The 24,885-nt window shown below is 49.2% G+C and overlaps 1 protein-coding gene across 1 annotated transcript in view; it reads right to left on the reverse strand.

Annotated features, from left to right (window-relative positions):
• The window catches only part of STAB1 (stabilin 1), a 1,212,756-nt gene that overhangs the window by 847,373 nt on the left and 340,498 nt on the right, over positions 1-24,885 (reverse strand). Inside the window, exons 9-11 of the mRNA XM_085624210.1 lie at positions 23,473-23,669; positions 6,147-6,274; positions 5,291-5,418 (exon numbers count right to left, since the gene is read on the reverse strand). Of these exons, the coding sequence (XP_085480336.1) occupies positions 5,291-5,418; positions 6,147-6,274; positions 23,473-23,669 (453 nt within the window). The remainder of the gene's footprint in view (positions 1-5,290; positions 5,419-6,146; positions 6,275-23,472; positions 23,670-24,885) is intronic.

Raw genomic sequence — 24,885 nt, forward strand, 5'->3', positions numbered from 1 at the left:
TGGGGCAGGGTGGGTGCATTCAGAGAATGCTTTTGAGACACTGCCTGGGGCACACAAGGTGTCCCTGGGCATAGCCCAGTTCAAACCAGTTGCAGGGGCACTCAGCCCCTGCACTGGCGCGAAACTGGGCAAAGAGGAATGGGTGTAACCACCCCCACCCCAGGACCACCCATAGGTGGAGCCTTAGAGTTAGTCCATCCCCTAAACTTAGCATAAGTATAGGAATCCAGTTCCTAGGACTTTAGGTTACACTGGACGAACCTCTGAAACATATATCCTGGACCTTCGACTTTCTATCAGCGCCAAGACGCCACGGCATACAAGCGGTCTACAAACACAAATCCTATCCTATCCTATCCTATCACGACTAGAAGATGGAAGAAATCTAACTTGGGGTCAAGGCAGGCACCAAAGAAGCAACTGACCAGTCTGCATTACTGAAGCTCCCGCCGGACGCCAAAGTCTCTGCATCCCCAGAGGTGGATTTCCAGACCTTCCCGAGGCTACCCTGAGTCCACAGCAAAGCTGAGGCCCGTGGCTATCGTGGGTAACGTGGAACCGTGACCCCTGGACACCGTGAACTTTTGCAGCAACAACACCTTCCTGGTAATCTTCGAAGTTGTGCTTTGGTCTCCGAGTAGCCCCAGCCTTATGCACCTCCTGTACCGAAGATTGTTGGCCTCCACTCCACGAGTGACCTGTGAGCCAGCTTCCAGTGCGACCACTCAAGGCTCCTTCGCGATCACTAGCCTGTTGGCTAGCAGGTCCCTATGAAGGCAACACCACTTCTGGTCGGGCTTTTCTGGTTGCTCCAGACTTGCTCTTACTTACCTTCGCTGTGTGAGTCCATCAGACCTTGGTGGTCTGCACCGCAGTCCTTTCTCTGATTTCCTGTGACTTGCCGTTGCCAAGGGTTGTTGGGTCCTTCATGGTCGCCAACACCACAGCACTCGACAGACTTCGTGGGTCAGCTTGAATCCAGCTCATGGACTTCGTCGATGCCTCCTGGACTCGCGGCTGAAGAGTCAAGACACCCGTCAACTCACCTGAAGCACCCGACATCTGTGGACATTGGTCCATCCTGCCCTAGGTCACTGGCAAGTGACCCAGACTCTGTCCCCTCTGCTTTCAGGTTCCTTACATCCTAGATCCAGGCTTGGATATCTCCGGACACTTCTCCTCTTCACGGCAGCAGCAGTTCTTTGCAGGCTTCCATTGAAATCGACGACGCGAGCCGACACCAAAAGACACCTATGCACCCGGCTTCCCTGGGTGAGGTAACTCGAGTACTCCGGTACTCTCATGGGTGCTAGCCCTAGAACTTCCTAAGTCCAAGAGGGTTTGGTCCTGACTCGATCAGATGTGTCCCTAATCTTTAAAATTCCAACCGCGAGAAAGTAATAGGAACCCGCGGTTGTGTTTCTGCACTGCATACGGCTCCCGTGGGTCCCCTGTGTTCCTACCTTGGGTGGTTCCTTGGGGTCCCGGCAATTCTAGAGGCAATAGGCCTAGTGCCTATTCCAGTCATGGTTCTTATACCCCTTTTTTAGTATATGGTTTGGGACGCCCCTAGGGCTCAAACGTGTATTTGTGCTTTTACTGATGCTTAATCACTTGTAACTTTAGTACTTCGAACTCCAGGCTCATAAAGAGACTAGAGGGGTGTGTTTAACATTAAATACATATATTTTGAATATATACCTGGTGTGGTTGTCTTTTCATTTGACCATTCAAGAGATTATAGACTGGTAAAACAAGCTGCTTTACATTCCTTCAAGACTTAGCCTGAAGGCTGCTCTCCATAGCTACGACTAGGATAGCTTTCACATAAGGTTGTCTTTAACCATTCACCATAATGGGTTGTTTGTACTGATACAAGGGGCCCACTAGAACTAATGGACAGCATATATCAGGCCACCATCTCACACTCAGAAGCTAGGCCTCAGTGTCACTAGTGACGTTGGGTCCATCAGAAGCTAGGCCTCGGTGTCACTAGTGAAGCAGGTTTCCTCAGAAACCAGGCCTCCGTGTCACTAGTAAAAATGGGTCTATCAGAACCTAGGCCTCAGTGTCACTAGTGAAGAGTGGTACCTCAGAAGCTAGGCCTCAGTGTCACTGGTGAAGCAGGTTCCTTCAGAAACCAGGACTCAGTGTCACTAGTGAAGAGGGGTACCTCAGGAGCTAGGCCTCAGTGTCAATAGCGAAAGCAGGTTCCCTCGGAAACCAGGCCTCAGTGTCACTAGTGACATAGGGTCCATCAGAAGCTAGGCCTCAGTGTCACTAGTGAAGAGGGGTACCTCAGAAGCTAGGCCTCAGTGTCACTAGTGACATAGGGTCCATCAGAAGCTAGGCCTCAGTGTCACTAGTGAAGCAGGTTTCCTCAGAAACCAGGCCTCAGTGTCACTAGTGAAGAGGGTTACCTCAGAAGCTAGGACTCAGTTTGACTTTGAAGAGGGATTCCTCAGAGTCACTAGTGAAGAGGGGTACCTTAGAAGTTAGGCCTCAGTGTCAATAGTGAAGTGGGGTCCCTAAGGAGCAAGGCCTCAGTGTCACTAGTGAAGCAGGTTCCCTCAGAAGCTAGGCCTCAGCATCACTAGTGAAGTGGGTCCCTCAATAAGTAGGCCTCAGTGTCACTAGTAAAGTGGGGTTCCTCAGAAGCTATGCCTCAGAATCACTAGTGTAGTGGTTACTCTCAGGAGTTCGGCCCCAGTGCTTGTGAGGTACGTCGTCTAGAATACTAGGCCTCAGGGACTATGGCGAGGTAGGATCCATGGGACACTAGACTCAGTGCAATGGCAAGGTAGGTTCTTTCAGATATGAAGCCCCCTGGCATTGGCGAGGTAGGCTCTTTCAGATGGGAGGCCCGTGCACTGGCGAGGCAGGTACTCTCAGACGTGAGTCCCAGTGCACTAGCGATGTAGGCTCTTTCGGATGGGAGGTCCCGTGCACCGGTGAGATAGGTCCTCGGATCCACCGCCGATCCACCCCATCCACTAGGGACAACACCTGGTGGCCCACCGCCCTTGGCAACCCACCCACAGTCCACGTCCTCAACCTCAGCATCAAACTCGACTCTTCCCTCACCATGAACCGACAGATCAACACTGTATCTTCCGCATGCTTCAACACCCTCCGTATTCAAATGGATCCCCCCAAAATCCAGAAAGATCGTCACCCACACACTCATAACCAGAAGACTGGACTACGGAAACGTACTCTACTCCGAAATCAACAAATCTCTACTCTTTGAACTTCAGGCAATCCAGAATGCTGCAGCTAGACTGGTCCTCGGCATCCCACGACAATACCACATCACCCAACACTTACGAGAACTCCAGTGGCTCTCCATCAAAAAGAGAATGACCTTCAAGCTATTCACTCATGCCTACAAATCCCTCCACAACATCGGACCCCAATACCTCAACGAAAGAATGTCCTTCCATACACGCAAGAGAAGCCTCCGCTCAGCCGATCTTGCCCTGGATGAAATTCCATGCATCTGCAGGGAGGGGGGGGGGGGGTGAAGGGGTGATCATTTTCCCACATCGCAGCCAAGACCTGGAACGAACTCCCACTCAGCATCAGACAAACCCCCCCACTGTAAGCATTCAGGACCTGGCTCTTTGGATGAGACGGAACTGATCGAACCCCCCTCCACCCCTCCCAGCACCATGAGACAGTCATGGGTGAGTAGTGCACTTCTCAAACCTCTGATTGATTGGTTGAGGTACTGTCAGACACGAGGCTTGGTGCACTGGAGAAGTACATTCTCTCAGACGAGAGGCCCAGTGCACTGGAGAGGTAGAGCCCCTTAGATGCAAGGCCTAGTGGCACTGGTGAGGAATGTTCCACAAGGTTCAGTGGTACCAGTGATGTAGGTTCCCTGTGGTCCAGTGACACTGGTGAAATAGGTTCTCCCAGACACCGGGCCCAGTGGTACCTCCGAGGCCTGACCATGGAGTCATTTTGAAGGTACATTCCCTCAGATGCAAGACCCAGGTCAGGTAAGTTGGTTGTTTCATCTCAAGTGAGATAGGTGATGTAGATACCACAAGGTCTGATTAGTTCTCTAGGTCTCTAGATCTAGTTCCACTGGTGACGTAGGTTGTCTAAGTTCAAGTGCCACTGGTGAGTTGAGCTCCCTAGGACGAGTGCTCCCAAGTGGCACTGGTTAGGAAGTTTCACTAAGCTCAGTGGCACAGATCAGGTAAGTTTGCTAAGCCCAAATGGCACTGGTGAGGTAGATTTCCAAAGGTCCAGACGACACTGGTGAGATAGGTTCCCTAAGGTCCAATGGTACTGGCGAGGTGAGTTCCCTAAACCCTAGTGGCACTGGTGAGACAGGTACCCTAAGGTCGAATGGCACTGGTGAGGGGAGTTCCCTGAACCCTAATGACACTGGTGAGATAGATTCTCAGGTCCAGAGGCAAAGGGGAGGTGAGTTGCCTGAATCATCGTGACACTGTTGAGATAGATGCCCTAAGGTCCAATGGTACTGGTGAGGCGAGTTTGCTAAATCCTAGTGGCACTGGTGAGATAGGTTCTCAGGTCCAGCGGCACTGGTGAGGTGGGTTCACTATGGTCCAGTGCTACAGGTAAGGTAGGCAAAGGTGAGGTGGGTTCCCTAATCCTCAGTCACACAGGTGAGGTATTCACAGGTGAAATGGGTTCCCTAAGCCCCAGTCACACTGGTGAGGTAGGGGCAGGTGAAGTGGGTTCCCTAAGCCCCAGGCACACAGGTGAGGTAGGCTCAGGTGATGTGGGTTCCTTAATCACTAGTCACACAGGGGAGGTCGGCACAGGTGAGGTGGATTCCCTAGTCGCACATGTGAGGTAGGCACGGGTGAGGTAGGCACAGGTGAGGTGGGTTCCCTAAGCCCCAGTCACACAGGTGAGGTGGGTTCCCCAATCCCCAGTCACACAGGTGAGGTAGGCACAGGTGATGTGGGTACCCCAAGCCCCAGTCACACAGGTGAGGTAGGCACAGGTGAGATGGTTACCCCAAGCCCCAGTCACACAGGTGAGGTAGGCACAGGTGAGGTGGGTACCCCAAGCCAAAGTCACACAGATGAGGTAGGCTCAGGTGAGGTGGGTTGCCTAAGCCACAGTCACACAGGTGAGGTAAACTCAGGTGAGGTGGGTTACCCAAGCCCCAGTCACTCAGGTCAGGTAGGCACAGGTGAGGTAGGTTACCCAAGCCCCAGTCACTCAGGTCAGGTAGGCACAGGTGAGGCGAGTTCCCTAAGCCCCAGTCATACAGGTGAGGTAGACCCTACTCATGGAGACTCACCCAGCATCCTGAGGCCATAGGAGAGTTTTCCCGCCTGCTGGCCCACGGTGTTCAGACTCCGGATCTGACGTATGATGCTTCCATAGCAGTTCCTGCTGTCACTGATCTCGCCTTCTTGGCAGACACATCTGAAGTAACAACCCAAATGAGGAAGAGATTAATACATTTATATCACAATAATAATCGAACACTATTACTATCAAACAGAGGCATCAATGCCAAACCCATGAAATAAAACAGGGGTGTGGGGGTAGACTGTGGGACACCGGGGTTACACGGGCATGGAAGACTGGGGAACGTGGGGTGGGCACAGCGGGGGAAATGACAAAACCTCCTGTTGGAGGCACGGAAGCTGAGTGAGGTACAGATACCTCAGGCCATTCTCGGTGCTACTGGTGCCCCTGGAGGCTCATGGGTGTCCGTGTGGTGACCACCCATTGTGATCTGTGGTGCCCGGAAGTGAAGAAACTCTCCAGGGGAGTCCCTGCGAGTCCTGGGGGGCGGCAGGGTCACAGAGGGGGGTGTTAAAGTGACCCCTCTCCATCAGAAGCTTCACGGGTGACCCGTGCCAACTCTCAGGGGTGTTTGTGTTAAAATTGCCCCCCTTTCCCTCAGTGGGGGGATGGTCATGTCAGGAGAGTAGTAGAGTCAGCAGTAGAGGATGGCCATGTCAGGAGAGTAGGAGAGTCTGCAGTGGAGAGGATGGTCATGTCAGGGAAAAAGTAGAGTCAGCAGTAGAGGAGGGCCATGTCAGGAGAGTAGGGAGTCAGCAGTGGACAGGATGGTCATCTGAGGAGCTGAAGGTGTCTTCAGTGTGATTACATCCAACAACAAAGTCCCAGTCACCAGAACTTACCGGAAGTTCAGACCTGGTCCGGGCTCGCATTGGGCGCTCTTCCCACAGGTCGTTGGCTTGCACGGTGGGGTGGGGTAACATTCAGAGTTGTTGCTAGGTTTCATGTAAAATCGACAATCACACTTGGACTGCAAGAGAAAGGTGTCACGGTCAGGGGGTCTACATCAAGCAGGGATCGGAGGCTGGAAGACACCAGTTAGTACCTAACTACTGACGCGATCATGAACTCTGATCTACCGCTGATCCTACCACACCTTTGACTCAGCCTTCTTTTTATCAGAGTAGCATTTCTGATTAAAGCCAGAAAATATGAAATCAATAGCAAGTCATAGGGCCTCAGTCACAAGAGTAATCTGAGACAAAATCCTAACTTTACAACTTTCGGTATTCACAAAAGGCATTTAGGAGTAGTAAAGTTAGGATTTTGTCTCAGTTGAACTTAAGTTTGCATGTTTCTCAGCTGTCCTTGACCCAGTCGCTCGCGCACTGCCTGGATGATTCCGAGCGGTGGCAGCAACAGCTGTATCAACACGTCAGAGTGAAGGAATAGTTTTGTCACACAAACTGCTTGTGTTAGTACCCCATTCAGTCGATGCCTTGCTAAATGGATCACTGACATAATATCGACTACAAAAATATCGACTTACAAAAATATCGATGCCAAAATATAGAATACCAAAATATCGACTCCCTATCTCTAAACAGGAAAGTACAAAAATATAGAATCCAAAATATCGTTGTAAATAATATAGTTAGTCAAAATATCGAATTTTGTAAATGTTTTAAAAGTAATGTAAAATTAATGAAATAATACATATAATTAACTGACACATACTTAAAAATACTTAAATAACATTAAAATTAATAAATATTTAATGTAAGTAAAAAAAATAATTAATACATATATATTAACGTAATATTTATTAAAAATATTCAATATTTTCTGCGTAGGATAGCGGGCAGGTAAAATTTACTATTACCACTCCAGTAAGTGCAATAGTAGGGAAAGCGTTGGATAGCGGGAGGGTAAAAATTACTATTCCCACTCCATAGAGTGCAACAGTAGGGAAAGCGTTGGATAGCGGGAGGGTAAAATTTACTATTCCCACTCCAGTGAGTGCAACAGTAGGGAAAGCGTTGGATAGCGTAGGGGTAAAAATTACTATTCCCACTCCAGAGAGTGCAACAGTAGGGAAAGCATTGGATAGCGTAGGGATAAAAATTACTATTCCCACTCCAGAGAGTGCAACAGTAGGGAAAGCGTTGGATAGCGGGAGGGTAAAATGTACTATTCCCACTCCAGTGAGTGCAACAGTAGGGAAAGCGTTGGATAGCGTAGGGGTAAAAATTACTATTCCCACTCCAGAGAGTGCAACAGTAGGGAAAGCGTTGGATAGCGGGAGGGTAAAAATTACTATTCCCACTCCAGAGAGTGCAACAGTAGGGAAAGCGTTGGATAGCGGGAGGGTAAAATTTACTATTCCCACTCCAGTGAGTGCAACAGTAGGGAAAGCGTTGGATAGCGTAGGGGTAAAAATTACTATTCCCACTCCAGAGAGTGCAACAGTAGGGAAAGCGTTGGATAGCGTAGGGGTAAAAATTACTATTCCCACTCCAAAGAGTGCAACAGTAGGGAAAGCGTTGGATAGCGTAGGGATAAAAATTACTATTCCCACTCCAGAGAGTGCAACAGTAGGGAAAGCGTTGGATAGCGGGAGGGTAAAATTTACTATTCCCACTCCAGTGAGTGCAACAGTAGGGAAAGCGTTGGATAGCGTAGGGGTAAAAATTACTATTCCCACTCCAGAGAGTGCAACAGTAGGGAAAGCGTTGGATAGCGGGAGGGTAAAAATTACTATTCCCACTCCAGAGAGTGCAACAGTAGGGAAAGCGTTGGATAGCGGGAGTTCAAAATTAAATTAAAAATAATTAATAATTCCTATAAATTATTATTTAATGTACTATAATTAAATTACTTCCCACCCTACTCCCCTATAAACCCACAACCCGCTACGGAATTAAATTACACAAAAATAAAATAACATAAAATTCATTACTTTAAAAATATACTAACATACATTACAATATTAATACATACTTTTAACACATATACTAACACTTAAAACACTATAAAAAATTCGATATTTTTAACAACTATATTATGACTGTCGATATTACTTACTTCTATATTATTGAAATCGATATTTCTTACCTGTTTTTCGATATTCTTCACCACTATATTTTGGCAATTCGATATTCTGTCCATTCTATATTTAAAACTCGATATTCTGTCCACTCGATATTTTTTTTCTCGATATTATGTCTATTTACCTGCTAAATCAAACGAAAACACAGCATTTGACTCGTGCTCGCTTGACAGGATATGAATTGACACTTTTGACCCCTCATATCACGTTGAACAGATGTTTGACCTTAAACCCTGCTACACTAGTGCCATTTCCAGCTACTCAGCCTCAGTCGCAAGAGTTACATGATTGTATATTCATCACTGAAGAGCAAACAAAGCGTTGCGTTGACCTACAAGATACACCTCTTTCTAGTGTTGATGGGGAGTTATGGGTTGATGGCTCTTGTTTAAAGTTGCCTGAAGGCACCACATCTGCTGCCTATGCGATTACAACACTTCAGACAGAAGTTGAAACAGCTCGCATCCCACAGAAGCCGGCCCAAGTGGCCAAACTGATTGCACTGACGAGAGCATGTGAGCTTAGTACAGACTCACTTGTTAACATTTTTACCGACAGCCAGTACGCTTTCAGGGTGGCACACAATGTTGGTCGCTTGTGGAAAGAAAGGGGCTTCCTCACCACACATGGGACACAGATAGTGCATGGAGAATTAGTGCATAATCTTCTTACTGCCTTAATCTATCCTAAGAAAGTGGCAATTGTTAAGTGTAGTGCACGCAAGAAAGTGACTGATAAAATAGGAGAAGGTAATGCCTTTGCGGATCACACAGCCCGTGAGACCGCAATGCAGCGAAGTACCACATCCATGTATGTGAAGAAGTCACAAGCTGAACGTTGGCATGATGCCAGGCAAGAGGTGCTGGATATGCAACAATCTGCCTCTGCTGACAAACTAGACCAATGGTCTAAGGAGGGAACACTGGATGATGAGGGCTGCTGGAGGAATAAAGATATGACCAAATGGAAGTTACCCACAGCATACTTATACCCCATGATTCACAGGTACATGGGCTGGCACATGTTGGTGCATCCTCAATGGCAAAACAACTTATGCAAGTTTGGGATCATCCTGATATTGCCGGCACTGCTAAAAAGAAGTCCAGTCTTGTCTGGTCTCTCTCCAGTATAATCCTGGAAAGGAAACGCAAACTCCAACAGGAGGGTTTGCAACACCAACCTCACCTTTTGAGGTCTTGCAAATGGACTACATTCAGTATGAGCGCTGTAATAACCCAAAATATGTCCTAGTAGTGGTTTGTGCTTTCAGTAAATTTTGTGGAGGCGTATGCTACGAAGGATAATACAGCTCTCACGACAGCGAAAGTTCTCCTAAAGGAGTTCCTTCCTCGATTCGGCATTTGTCGAGTTTTATGGAGTGAGAACGGACCTCATTTCATTGGGCAAGTTGTCGAATATGTCATGAAAGGGTTGGGGATTCAGCAGAAATTTCATGCCGCTTTTCATCCACAATCAGCAGGCTTGGTGGAGCGTTACAACTCCACCCTGAAATTGAAATTGGCTAAAATACAGGCTTCCACATCTTTGAAATGGCCTGATGCACTGCCTCTAGCTCTGCTTTCCATCAGATCGATACCATATACACGGTCTGGCCTTACACCGCATGAAATAGTTTTTGGCAGGCCCATGAATATTTGGGGGGTCCCTAAGCCTCGCCCTATACATGATGTACCCCATATGTTGATGAGTGACTATTTGTCCCAGTTAACTGACAGCTTGTCTTCTATTTATCAGCAAGTTCGGGAAGCTCTTTCAGATGGGTCTTAGGGTGAAGGCCATGATCTGCGGCCTGGTGACTTCGGCCTTACAAAGGTGTTTCAACGGACCAGTTCCTTGGCACCTCGGTGGCACGGCCCAGAACAAGTTCTCCTGGCTACCAGAACTGCAATGCGAGTGACCAACCAGAAGAACTGGGTACATGCCACCCATTGTCGAAAGGTTCTGCATGCCCTCGTGAGCCCAGCTGTGCTGACAGATCACCGCAACATCCTGGTCACTGAGAGAGGACAAGCTGCGTCACCTGAAGGACCTGAGGAAGTCATCCCGGACCACACGATTCCTGGTGCATCTAGATATCTGCTTCGATCCAGGAAGAAAGACACTTCATCGCAGAAAGAGATAGTTTGAGCCACTATCCTGGGTGGTTAAAGACTGACTACAAAGAGGGGTAGCCTTTTAGTTACTACTCGTCTCAATGTTAGTGAAGAAACCAACGCCAGACCAGGACTTTAGGGCACCATCGGTTCTGTTGTTTACCGACGAGATGAACATGCCTGAGGAGAAGAAATCGAATGCTGCAAAAGTCTGTAGCAAGCGTTCAATGTTTGCTATTGGACTAACTTTGACTGCTGTCATCATTGCTGTGATAATGTGGGTTGTGGAGGAAGTAACTCCGGCTCAAAACTTACTGACTGCTACTGCTCCTGTTCCCACCGAACATTATTACTTTACTCTTCCCTATCATGAAAAGAAGCACCGAATGTCATGTCTCAAAAACCCTCATACAAATGTTGCATCAAACTCATAATGCTATGAACACTACCAACTGCTGGGTATGTGGAATGATGCCCGCCCATCAGAAGAAGGGAGGAACACCTTTCATTCCTCTGCCATTCTCGCATAAAGGCTCCTGTAGAGCCTGGTTTGCACTGTTGTGGGCCTCTGAAATCAGTAATTTTACTCTAGCCAATGTAGGAGTACTTAATGCAAAACTAAATAAGGTTTGTTACCCCGATGAGGAAGGGGACCCACAAGCCAAAGGAACTGTATGGGAAATGGAGGAGTATCGCAAAGGAGATTCCTCCACAAGCTATGTTTACCCAAACACTTGAACGGCCAAGGGTAACGGGCCTCCTGTTATCGCTGTAACTAGAGCCCAAGCAAATCTTTGTGTGAGCAGTTTTGGCAGTATCCCAGTGGGAAAAAGTGACTGTACTACAGTATTGAACATTACTGGAACGAACAATAGCAGTTTTCTATCCTCACACAGCACTTATTTCATTTGCGGAAATAAAGGCTACTATCATCTACCAATTGGATGGTCCGGAATATGCTATGTGTCCTTCTTGCTTCCGCCTGTGTTCTTAGCACCTGCATCTTATCATAAAGATCAAAAACTGTTTAATGACATTTCCTTGAACCGATTCAAAAGAACTATAAATAATGATGAAGTGGATCAAACTGACACTGCATTACAGCAATATGTTGACTTTCATTTGGGACTCTTTTTCTTTGTTGATGCAGCTTTAAATAGTAGGAAGATTATACGCTTGACCCGTGTAGTAGAAGCTGTGACTAATCAAACAGCAATGGCTCTTGGAAATATTACAGAAGAACTCCAAATTACGAGAATTGTGACTTTGCAAAATAGAATGGTGCTAGATGTTATCTTAGCTGATCGTGGTGGAGCATGTCGCATTATCAAGAGTAGGTGCTGCGTGTTCATCCCTGACCAAGCCCCTTCTGTCTATGATGCCATTTCCAAAATGCATAAAATAGCCACTGAGATACATCAAGACTCAGGAACATGGACTTGGACTGGGTGGTTCTGGAACATATTTTCTGTATGGGGTCTGAAAATATCGTCGGCCATATTCATAATTATTGCAATTCTCTTCTCTTGTTGCTTATGTATTAATGCTCTGTTCCCTCTGTATTTCCACTTGTACTACTTGTCTACCATCTAAAACGAATGTTCAAAATGTAAATGCCCGTTCAGCAATGGAACGAGAAATCTGTGATATGATGCTAATTGACATACATGATGTTTATCGTACCCCTTGAAAAGCTTAAGAAAATGTCTTAGCTTATGCTAAAAGGGTCGTCTGTGGAAACGTGTAATATTTTACGTTTATGGCTGTGGCATCCATTTAGTTTCCTTCGTAATTCTTCCGTCCTCTGCTGCTCGTCTTTTCATTCTGCTTGTGTTATCTATTATAGTTGAACTCCTGACATGGCTAAGCAATGTGGGTGCTGGGGGTTTGTAGCTGCCAGTGCACCTGGTCTCAGATGATGTTAGAGCTGGCACCTTGGCTTGAGTCTCCCTTCCACTTTTTGTCGCTGTGCCTCATGTGTTTTTATGGTGTTGGCCGCTCAGAGCACTTTGCCACTGCCAACCAGTGCCACAGTACAAGTGCTCCCTGTGTAAAATGTATATGTTGGTTGGATTCCATGATTGGCTTATTTGGTTTACTATCAGACCCCAGTAAAGTGCACCAGGAGTGCCAGGGCGTGTAAATACAAATGCCGCTGGTGGGCTTGCAGCACTGGTTGTGCCACCCCCAGAAGCGGCCTGGTAAAATATGTCTAAGGTCTGCCATTGCAGAACCTGCGTGCAGTCTGGTACTGTCATGCTGACTGCGCAAGTGCACACACTTGCCAGTCACTAAACCTTCCCTTAACTTCATATTAGTCACCCCTATGGTAGGCCCAAGGGCAGGGTGCATTGTAAGCATAAGGTAGGACAAGCCCTGATGTGTGTGGCATGTCCTAATAGTGAATTACAGCCATTTTCATTTTTCACTATTGTAAGGCTACCTGTTCTCATAGGCAGGAATGGGCTGTTAAGATTGTTACATCCTATGATCCTAACATGTCCAGGGAACATGGTAGAAAATCGAGTTTAGTATGCCTGATCTCAGAATAATAAGGTACATCTTTTAGTAAGGTTTATTTTAATATTCTGCGTTTGCAAATGCCACTTTTAGAAAGTTGGCCTTTGCTTGCCTAACCATTTCAGCCCGCCTCTGCGTGATGTGTATCTTCTGTCTGGCTGGTGTGAGTGACAGGGCAGGAGAAACCCAGATGGGCAGGGCTAGGTAGCCTGGTGGTGAATAGGAAGATTGGCAGATAGATGGGTGGGAGGAGTACACCTGGACTCTGAATAGGAGTGTGCTCTGCCACCACAATGCTGGCTCCGCCCCCTGTGGAGCATCTGATGGCTCTGCCCTGCACCCTGAAAGAAGCAGCCTGCATCGCAGTAACAAAGTGCTCAGAAACCGGACTGGACTAGGCAAGGGCCCCCCTGGCCTGGCAGAACAAAAGAATTGCTGTATAAATGTAGAAGCCCTGCTCCCAAGAAATTGGATCCTGTCCTGCCAAGAAGAAACCTCTGACCGACGAGAAGGAACTGGGAAAGCTGCATGGAGGAGTACTGTCCCTGACCTGGGGGATTGGCCTGCAGTGGTTGCCTTGCTGCTGAAGAAGAGGAACAAAGACTAAAGAGACTTATATCTGACTTGTGCTGAAGATCTCCAAGGGCTTGTGAGTGAGCTTGCCCCTGAACGAAGTCCCAGGAACAGTGGACTTCACCGCCGTGGAATCGCCGCGGAAAACTGACAGTTTTCCTCACATCTTCACGTCGAACTGCTGTGTACGCCTCACTGATCGCGGCGTACTCCCTGTGAGCTGATATCCCGCTGTCCTGCACGAACAACGCGTCTTTGGCCCCTCTACGAGCCGTAGCTCGCACCGCGAAGGAAGGTACTACCAGCCCAAGCAACGCGAGTTATTGCCCCTACGAGCCGTAGCTCGCACCGTAATTGAAGGACATCACCGTACCAGCTCGCACCCCCCTACGGACCGTACTATCACTGTACGCGCCTCTCCCCTGCTTTGGGAAAGGCTGTAGTACGTGTGGTGGTCGCGTACATCTCCCGTCCGGAGCGTACTGTTCGCCTGTCTCAGCAGTCCAAGTGAAGATCAGCGATCCCGGTACGTCGCGTACCCGAACGTCTGGCAGTACGGACCGTACTTTCGCCCCGTCCCCTGAGCCGCGCACGCCCAAGGTCTCCCGTACCGTAGTACGCGCCGCCCGGAGGACTTCGCACCGTACTGTACGCCTGCTGCCAAGGAAGTGTCCGTGACGAACTCCCCAAGCATCAAGGTACTGTGCCCGTTCGCGCCGTAGGGCGTACGCTTCACCTGAAGCGCCTGCAGCGCGTGTACGACCCGTCCCACAGCCTGTGTCTACCGCGTACCACGCGTACAAAGAGGGACGACTCGCACAGAACTGTAAAATTATGCTAAAGTAAAGAACTCTTTGAAAATAAGTATTGTGGCCAGCTTAAACGTTATTTGGTCTTGTGCTAAGCCTGATAATTCTATATAAAGTATTTTTTATATATATCATGTGTGGAGTCCATTTGTGGAGGGTCACTGTATTACTGTGTGGGTGTCTACAAATGCTTAACCTAAACGCCCTGAGATAACGCCTTGTCTGCTCGCACCAAGCTACCTAGAGGGTGAGCAGGGGTTATTATTGGAGTGTATCCCCCTACCCTGACTAGAGGAAAGGTTCCCTGCTTGTCACAAGTACCTACCTGTGCCAACCAGAGAACCCGGATTCTAACACTGGTGGTCAGTTGTGAGGATTACGAATTTGCATTTGGGATACATACACAGTGATTGGTGAACGCCACATAGTGAAGGCAGACCAATAGTGCAACCACTTACTTTTATTCGCATTTTTCTGGGAAATCGCCAGTTGTTAAAAGAATCATGCCTGGTACAAGCGCTGTGGAGAGAGCAGAATCTGTAGTCTCTGACATTGAAGGTATTGAATGGGAAGAAGAGAGACTAGAGAGCTACTCCAAGGCCCAGCTGAAGGGCTTCTGCAGGAAGTTCAAAGTCCCCACTGTTGGATGTAAGAACAAACCAGATCTTTACAAGGCGCTGAGGGCCTGGATGGAGTCAAGGAAACCCTCTAATGACGTGGAGGAAATTGAACAGGCAGAGACCTGTCGCCAGAGGAGTTGGCTGACAGGAAGGAAACCAGAGCTCATGAGATGGGGATGGCGAAACTAAATGGACAACTGGAAATGGAGAGAAAAAGGCTGGAAATCGAAGAAAGAAAAAGCCGAATGGAGCATGAAAGGAAATTGAGGGAGCTGAGTTGAAAGCCCAGGGCTTGGGAAGCACTCCCTCTTGTGGCAGCACACCCCCAGTGCAGGTAGAGTCCAGAGTGTACATACCCAAGGATGTAGTGAAGGATTTTTTTTTAAGTGATGACATAGGGCAGTGTTTCAAAGCCTACGAAGTAGCCATGTCCTCCCACCGGGTCCCTGAGAAGGATTGGGGAGCGGGGTTGTGGGGGCGGTTCTTGAGTGAAGGGCGGGACACACTGCTAGATTTGCCCTCAGATGTGTATAACTCTTACCCCCATATGAAGGATGCTTTAATGGCTAGGTATGGGTTAACTCCTGAAATGTATAGGCAGAGGTTCTGGGGTTGCACTAAGATTCCCAATAGTACGTATTGGGAGTATGTGACTTTTTTTGCAGAGCACTGGATGGTTGGGTGAAGGGTAGAAAGGTTGATAATTTTCAAGGGCTTCTTGATTTAATCGCATGGGAGCACTTGTCCAGTAATTGTTTTCCTTAGCTACGCCAACACCTGATTGATAGTAGGCTGACTAACCCTAGGAAGCTTGCTGAGGAGGCGGACTGCTGGGTCAGTACCAGGGTCCACAAGGGTCCCGTGGGAGACTCCGCCAAAGGTGGGCAGGGTCCCCAGCAGAAGAGCAGGGGGGACAAGGGAAAACAGAGGGAGTTCCAGAAGAGGCCCCAAAGTAATCCCCAAGGGAACCAAGGGAAAGGTTCTCAGCCTCCCCCACCCCAGAAACCGACTGGGGCCCCGACAGGTACCCCTGTTCAAAGAGGGCCCCCAACCTGTTACAGATGTGGTGAGCTGGGTCATTTTGCCAATGATCCCAAGTGTCGCCAGTTTGGTAAACCAGCACCCACTGGTGCAACCCCCCGGCAGACGGCTAGTGTAGCCCTGAGTGGAGAAATGGGTGTCCAAGGTGGGTGGGGTTCTGTAGAAATGTCCCTGGTCTCATTAGGAGACCGTGAAGTGGTCCCCAAAACCCAGTTGCCTGAGAACACTAAAAAATACAGGCAGTGGGTGACCATAAATGGCCATAGGGTTGAAGCTCTCAGAGACACAGGAGCCAGTGTGACGGCTGTCAAGCGCCACCTGGTGTCTCAGGAGCAGGTTGTCCCAGGAGCATTCTATCCGGTTGTTGCTGCAGACAACACCGAGAGTCACTGCCCGGTGGCTCAGGTTCCCTTTGAGTGGGGGGGGGGGGGGGGGGGGGGTCTCTGGTACTCTTCAGGTAGCTGTGAGGCCCCCCATGCCTGTGGACTGTCTGTTAGGGAACGATTTGGAGAGCTCACCTTGGGCTAAGGTGGAGCGGAGTGCTCACCTGGAGATGTTGGGTATGCCGGATTGGGCGTGTGTCACCACACGGTCCATGGCAGCAAGTAGAGGTGCTCAAGAGGTCCTGGAGCCTGAGAGGGAGGCCCAGGGACCGGCCTTAGAGAGAAGGAGCAGGGGGCGTGGGAAACCGGCCCCCGAAGTTCCCACGGTCCAGGAGGAAGCAGACCTTGAGGGGGATGCCCTGGAACCTACAGGGGAACAGATAGCTGAACTGGGGGACCTGCCTGAGCGGATCCATTGGCAGCAAGGAGGAGGATCCTCCAGGGAGGAATTCTGCAGGGAGCAGAAAGAGTGCCCTTCTCTCATGGGTATGCAGCAGCAGGCTGCAGACGAGGCCAACGTGATCAGTCTGGAACACATTTAATTTACTGGGAGAACGACCTCCTGTATTCTGAGCCTAAGGTTGCTGAGCCTGGGTCAGCCCGTGTGCTGGTGGTACCCCAGCGCTTCAGAGCCTTCCTACTGGGGCTGGCTAACGATGTGCCATTGGCAGGACATTTGGGGCAGGACAAGACCTCTGAAAGGCTTGTCACCCACTTCTTTTGGCCCCAAATGCGCAGTAGTCCAGACACTCACTGCAGGACCTGCCAGACTTGCCAGGCAAGTGGGAAGAGTGGAAGGAAGTAGAAGGCTCCACTCCAGCCATTCCCTGTGGTCGGTACCCCATTCCAGCGAGTGGGGATTGACATTGTAGGGCCACTGGACCCCAGGACAGCGATGGGCAATAGGTTCATCCTGGTCCTGGTGGACCATGCCACCCGGTACCCGGAAGCCATCCCTCTGAGGACAGTGACGGCACCCGTGGTGGGACGTGCGCTGATGGGAATTTTCTCCCGAGTGGGATTCCCTCTAGAGGTGGTGTCTGACCGGGGTACCAATTTCATATCCAAATATATGAAATCCCTCTGGCAAGAGTGTGGTGTAACCTACAAGTTCACCACACCTTACCACCCCCAAGGAAACGGGTTGGACGAGAGATTCAACTGCACCCTAAAGGGCATGATAATGGGTCTTGAGGAACCCATGAAACGTAAGTAGGACGTCCTCTTACCATGCCTTCTCTTTGCTTACAGAGAGGTGCCACAGAAGTCTCTAGGGTTCAGCCCCTTTGAGCTTCTGTACGGACACCCAGTGAGAGGACCTCTAAGTCTGGTCAAGGAAGGCTGGGAGCAATCTCCCAGGAAACCTCCCCAGAATGTATATAGCTACATTCTGGCCTTCAGAAACCAGACTAGGCGTTTCAGGGAACTTGCTGAGGCAAACCTGGAAGCCAGCCAGGAGGAGATGAAGCGGTGGTACGACCAGAATGCCACTCTGTTATTGCTTCAGCCTGGACAGAAGGTATGGGTCTTGGCCCCAGTGGAGCCCTGTGCGCTCCAGGATAAGTGGACCGGTCCCTTTGAGGTGGTGGAGCGCAAGAGTCCTCTTACCTATTTGGTGGACTTGCGGTCTCCAAGGAACCCCTTAAGGGTCCTTCATGTCAACTGCCTCAAGCCCCACTTGGAGAGGTCCCAAGTGGGCATGCTCTTAGCGACAGATGCTGGGATGGAGGAGGAGACCGAGCCTCTTCCTGACCTCCTGTCAGCCAAGGAGCAAGATGGGTCAGTGGATGGTGTCTTCCTCTCTTCCACCCTGACCCCTGAGCAACAGAACGATTGTAGCCAGTTACTGGGACAATTTTCTGACCTGTTTTCCCTGATTCCCGGTGTCACTGATTGGTGTGTCCATGATGTGGACACTGGGGACAGTACACATGTGCGGCACAAGGCCTACAGGGTGACTGACAGGGTGAGGGCCTGCATCAAGGAGGAGGTCTCCAAGATGTTTGCCATTGGGGTAATTGAGTCCTCAAGCAGTCCTTGGGCCAGCCCAGTGGTCTTGGTCCCAAAGGCTGCAGTGCCGGGAGCCACACCCGAACTCCGGTTCTGTGTGGACTACAGAGGACTCAATTCGGTCACCAGGACTGACGCACACCCCATCCCCAGAGCTGATGAGCTCATAGATCGGCTAGGGGCTGCCCACTACCTCAGTACGTTTGATTTAACGTCTGGGTATTGGCAGAACGCCTTGACCAAAGGGGCCAAAGAGAGGTCAGCATTTTCCACCCCTGATGGGCATTACCAGTTCCGGGTTATGCCCTTTGGGATGAAGAATGCCCCTGCCACCTTCCAGAGGTTGGTCAACCAGGTGTTGGCTGGGCTGGATTTGTTCAGTGCAGCCTACCTGGATGACATCGCAGTGTTCAGCTCCACGTGGGAGGAACACTTGTGCCACCTCTGGGAAGTGTTGATGGCGCTACGGAGAGCAGGCCTCATGATCAAGGCGAGTAAGTGCCAGATCGGGCAGGGTTCAGTGGTGTACTTGGGCACCAAGTTGGGAGTGGCCAGGTGGCACCCCTTCAACCCAAGATAGAAACCATTCTGAATTGGGAGTCGCCCAAAACCCAGACAGAGGTGAGAGCCTTCCTAGGCCTCACCGGGTACAACAGGAGGTTTGTCAAGGGGTATGGTAACATTGTTGCCCCCTTGACAGCGCTGACTTCAAGGAAGCAGCCCAGGAATGTGATTTGGACTGACACCTGTCAGAAAGCTTTTGAGGCCCTGAAAGCTGCTATGTGCATGGCGCCCGTGCTTTTGGCTCCTAACTTCTCCAAAGAGTTTATCGTTCAGACAGACGCTTCAGAGCATGGTGTGGGGGCTGTTCTTTCACAGATTAATGAAGAGGGCCTAGATCAACCTGTAGCCTTTATTAGCAGGAGGTTACTACCACGGGAACAGAGATGGAGTGCTAGTGAGCGTGAGGCATTTGCTGTGGTCTGGGAGCTGAAGAAGCTAAGACCCAACCTGTTTGGGTCTCACTTCCGGGTTCAGACAGACCACAGGCCCCTCAGATGGTTGATGCATATGAGGGGTGAGAATCCAAAGCTGTTGAGGTGGTCCATTTGCCTACAGTGTATGGATTTCACGGTGGAACATCGCCCTGGTACAGATCACGCCAATGCTGACGGTCTGTACAGATTTTTCCGCCTTAGTGATGAGGAACTCCCTGTGGTAGGGTAGTTCTCCCCACTTTTCAGCTGGAGGGGACACGTGTTAGACCTGGCACCTTGGCGTGAGTCTCCCTTCCACTTTTTGACGCTGTGTCTCATGTGTTTTTATGGTGTTGGCTGCTCAGAGCACTGTGCCACTGCCAGCCAGTGACACAGTGCAAGTGCTCCCTATGTAAAATGTATATGTTGGTTGGATTCCATGATTGGCTTATTTGGTTTACTATCAGACCCCAGTAAAGTGCACCAGGAGTGCCAGGGCGTGTAAATACAAATGCCGCTGGTGGCCTTGCAGTACTGGTTGTGCCACCCCCAGAAGCAGCCTGGTAAAATATGTCTAGGGTCTGCCATTGCAGAACCTGCGTGCAGTCCGGTACTGTCATGCTGACTGCGCAAGTGCACACACTTGCCAGTCCCTAAACCTTCCTTTAACTTCATATTAGTCACCCCTATGGTAGGCCCAAGGGCAGGGTGCATTGTAAGCATAAGGTAGGACAAGCCCTGATGTGTGTGGCATGTCCTAATAGTGAATTACAGCCATTTTCGTTTTTCACTATTGTAAGGCTACCTGTTCTCATAGGCCAGAATGGGCTGTTAAAATTGTTACATCCTATGATCCTAACATGTCCAGGGAACATGGTAGAAAATCGAGTTTAGTATGCCTGAACTCAGAATAATAAGGTACATCTTTTAGTAAGGTTTATTTTAATATTCTGCGTTTGCAAATGCCACTTTTAGAAAGTTGGCCTTTGCTTGCCTAACCATTTCAGCCCGCCTCTGCGTGATGTGTATCTGCTGTCTGGCTGGTGTGAGTGACAGGGCAGGAGAAACCCAGATGGGCAGGGCTAGGTAGCCTGGTGGTGAATAGGAAGATTGGCAGATAGATGGGTGGGAGGAGTACACCTGGACTCTGAATAGGAGTGTGCTCTGCCACCACAATGCTGGCTCCGCCCCCTGTGGAGCATCTGATGGCTCTACCCTGCACCCTGAAAGAAACAGCCTGCATCGCAAAAACAAAGTGCTCAGAAACCGGACTGGACTAGGCAAGGGCCCCCCTGGCCTGGCAGAACAAAATAATTGCTGTATAAATGTGGGAGCCCTGCTCCCAAGAAATTAGATCCTGTCCTGCCAAGAAGAAACCTCTGACCGACGAGAAGGAACTGGCCTGCAGTGGTTGCCTTGCTGCTGAAGAAGAGGAACAAAGACTAAAGAGACTTTTATCTGACTTGTGCTGAAGATCTCCAAGGGCTTGTGAGTGAGCTTGCCCCCTAAACGAAGTCCCAGGAACAGTGGACTTCACCGCCGTGGAATCGCCACGGAAAACGGACCGTTTTCCTCACATCTTCGCGTCGAACTGCTGTGTACGCCTCGCTGATCGCGGCGTACTCCCTGTGAGCTGATATCCCGCTGTCCGGCACGAACAACGCGTCTTTGGCCCCTCTACGAGCCGTAGCTCGCACCGCAAAGGAAGGTACTACCAGCCCAAGCAACGCGAGGTATTGCCCCTACGAGCCGTAGCTCGCACCGTAATTGAAGGACATCACCATACCAGCTCGCACCCCCCTACGGACCGTACTATCACTGTACGCGCCTCTCCCCTGCTTTGGGAAAGGCCGTAGTACATGTGGTGGTTGCGTACGTCTCCCGTCCGGAGCATACTGTTCGCCTGTCTCAGCAGTCCAAGTGAAGATCAGCGATCCTGGTACGTCGCGTACCCGAACGTCTGGCAGTACGGACCGTACTTTCGTCCCGTCCCCAGAGCCGCGTACACCCAAGGTCTCCCGTACCGTAGTATGCGCTGCCCGGAGGACTTCGCACCGTACTGTACGCCTGCTGTCAAGGAAGTGTCCGTGACGAGCTCCCCAAGCATCAAGGTACTGTGCCCGTTCGCGCCGTAGGGCGTACGCTTCACCTGAAGCGCCTGCAGCGTGTGTACGACCCGTCCCACAGCCTGTGTCTACCGCATACGACGCGTACAAAGAGGGACGACGTGCACAGAACTGTAAAATTATGCTAAAGTAAAGAACTCTTTGAAAATAAGTATTGTGGCCAGCTTAAACGTTATTTGGTCTTGTGCTAAGCCTGATAATTCTAAATAAAGTATTTTTTATATATATCCTGTGTGGAGTCCATTTGTGGAGGGTCACTGTAATACTGTGTGGGTGTCTACAAATGCTTAACCTAAACGCCCTGAGATAACGCCTTGTCTGCTCGAGCCAAGCTACCTAGAGGGTGAGCAGGGGTTATTATTGGTGTGTATTCCCCTACCCTGACTAGAGGAAAGGTTCCCTGCTTGTCACAAGTACCTACCTGTGCCAACCAGAGAACCCGGATTCTAACAGATGTTTACTGCTGCCATAAGCATTCCTGTTCCCCCTCCCTATTTGCTGACCAGGTGGTTGTCCATCTGCCCTTGTTTGCTGATAGCTATTTCTAAACTTGTTCTTTCCATTTCTGTTCACATGCTTACGTTGCAACAGAATGGTATAAAAGGGATGATGGTTTGTGAATTCAGTGTGCCTCCTCCTGCAAAACTTGAGATCGTTGTGTGGACGTGGTCCCACTCATGAGTGATTAATAAACTTGTTATTTACTCCAACTCCAGTGCCGATTTCTATTATGTTAGTCTTCGGACCTGTGGACAAGAGGGTGACCCTGCACCAGTGTGCTCACTTTTAGGCACATTTCCACAACCCATACTCTGCGGTATAACTTACTGTACCCACACACAGGTGTATGACTCACTTGTTCTACACACTGGTGTATACATCATTGTATCCGCACATATATGTATCAATTGCTGTTCTCACACACAGGTGTATGACTCACTTGTCCTGCACCCTGGTGTACCCACACTCAGAGGTACAAATCGCTGTTCCCACATGCAGGTGTATAACTCACCTTCTCTGCACCTTGGTGTATAACTTATTGCCCACAAACACAAGTATAAGTTATTGTTTGGACACAGAGTATTACAACTGAAGTCAGAGATATACACATAGATGTACAAGTCACTGTTCACACAATCAGATTTATAACATCCTGTACCCTCATACAGATATATAACTCAATGTACCCACAGATAAGTGTGTTAGTCTCTGTTTCCACACGTAGGTGTATAACTCACCTTCCCTGCTTTGGTGTATAACTCATTGTACCCAAACACAGACGTATAAGTCGCTCTTCCCACACTGGGTATACTACTACTGTATACATCAGAGACATACACATAGATGTATACGTTTGTGTTCGCACCTGCACATGTATAACTCGCTCTACCCTCACATAGATGTATAGATCACTGTTTTGATGCATCCTCAAACCCTGATGTATAAATCGCTGTTTCCACTCACACTGGTGTCTAACTCACTTGTCCTGCGCCCTGGTGTATAAATCATTGTACCCACACATGTATGTATAAGTTGCTGTTCCCACACACAGGTGTATAACTCACTTTTCCTGCACCCTGGTGTACCCACACTCAGACGTACAAGTCGCTGTTCCCACATGCAGGTGTATAACTCACCTTCTCTGCACCTTGGTGTAGAACTCATCTTCTCTGCACATTGGATTATAACTCATTACCCCAAACACAAGTATAAGTTACTGTTTCGACACAGAAATATACAACTGTAGTTAAAGATATACAAATAGATGTACAAGTCACTGTTCACGCAAGCAGATATATAACACCCTGTACCCTCACAAAGATATATAACACCCTGTACTCGCAGATAAGTGTGTTAGTCTCTGTTCCCACACACAGGTGTATGACTCGCTGAACCCACACACAGGTGTATAACTAGCTACCCCCACAACCAGATGCAACACTCACCTTGCCTGGAGCTTCATAAACACATGTGGTTGAGTTGCTCGGGCAGCCCCCATTCTGCACAGTGCAGGGGTTGATGGGAATGCACACCTTGCCATCTCCTTGGTAGCCAGGTTTGCAGGTACAAGTTGGTTGGCTTTTCCCAGTGTCACTGCAAACAGCGAGTGGTGAACATGGTGATGTCAGGCAGGGGTTCTGGCCTGGAAGTAAAGACAAGCCTTGTGTGAGGGCATGGCTATAGGTACCTTATGTGAGGGTGTGGCTGTATACAGGTGCCTGGAAGTCTGCCTTGTGAGACAAACCAGCACCACACCTTGTTCCTGCTCAGGTTCAAGTGAGGTACTGGACTGTCGATTAATACACTGCCCTAATGAGAAACTGCTTGAGGGAAACACTGCATAACAAAGACACTGTCCAATGCTTGTACTGCCTGATGGGGTCACTGTGCTGCATAATAAAGGAATGATCAATAGAATGACTGTTCAATGTTTGAGCTGTACTGTGACTGTCTATCGTAAACACTGTGAAATGATAATACCACACTCTCTAAAGGAGTGAGCGTCTTCCAAGAGGTGCTCTCAGTAAGTCTTGTCTAATGCGAGAGCTCTCAGGTAGGGATGTTGTACAATAGAGGTGTTGTCTGATGACTATGCTGTACAATGGATGGCATGTCTGATGAAGACGCTGCCCATTCGAGGGAATGTCTGATGAAGACGCTGCCCAATCGAGGGAATGTCTGATGAAGACGCTGTCCATTGGAGGGCATGTCTGATGAAGACGCTGTCCAATGGAGGGAAAGTCTGATGAAGATACTGTCCAATAGAGGGAATGTCTGATGAAGACGCTGTTGAATGAAGGGAATGTCTGATGAAGACGGTGTCCACTGGAGACAATGTCTGATGAAGATGCTGTTGAATGGGGGGGAACATCTAATGAAGATGCTGTCCAATGGATGCACTGCCCAAAGGAGGTAATGTCTAATGAAGATGCTGTCCCATGAAGGGAATATCTGATGAATATGCTGTCCAAAGGAAGCACTGCCCAGTGGAGGTAATGTCTAAAGAAGATGGTGTCCAATGGAGGGAATGTCTGATGAAGATGGTGTCCAATGGAAGTACTGCCCAGTGGAGGTAATGTCTACAGAAGATGGTGTCCAATGGAGGGAATGTCTGATGAAGATGCTGCCCAATGGAGGGAGTGTCTGATGAAGATGCTGTCCAATGGAAGCACTGCGCAATGGAGGGAATGTCTAATGAAGATGGTGTCCAATGGAGGGAATGTCTGATGACGATGCTGCCCAATGGAGGGAGTGTCTGATGAAGATGCTGTCCAATGGAAGCACTGCCCAATGGAGGGAATGTCTAATGAAGATGGTGTCCAATGGAGGGAATGTCAGATGAAGATGCTGCCCAATGG

Source organism: Triturus cristatus, chromosome 9, assembly GCF_964204655.1.
Source record: "Triturus cristatus chromosome 9, aTriCri1.1, whole genome shotgun sequence".
Lineage (NCBI taxonomy): Eukaryota > Metazoa > Chordata > Amphibia > Caudata > Salamandridae > Triturus > Triturus cristatus.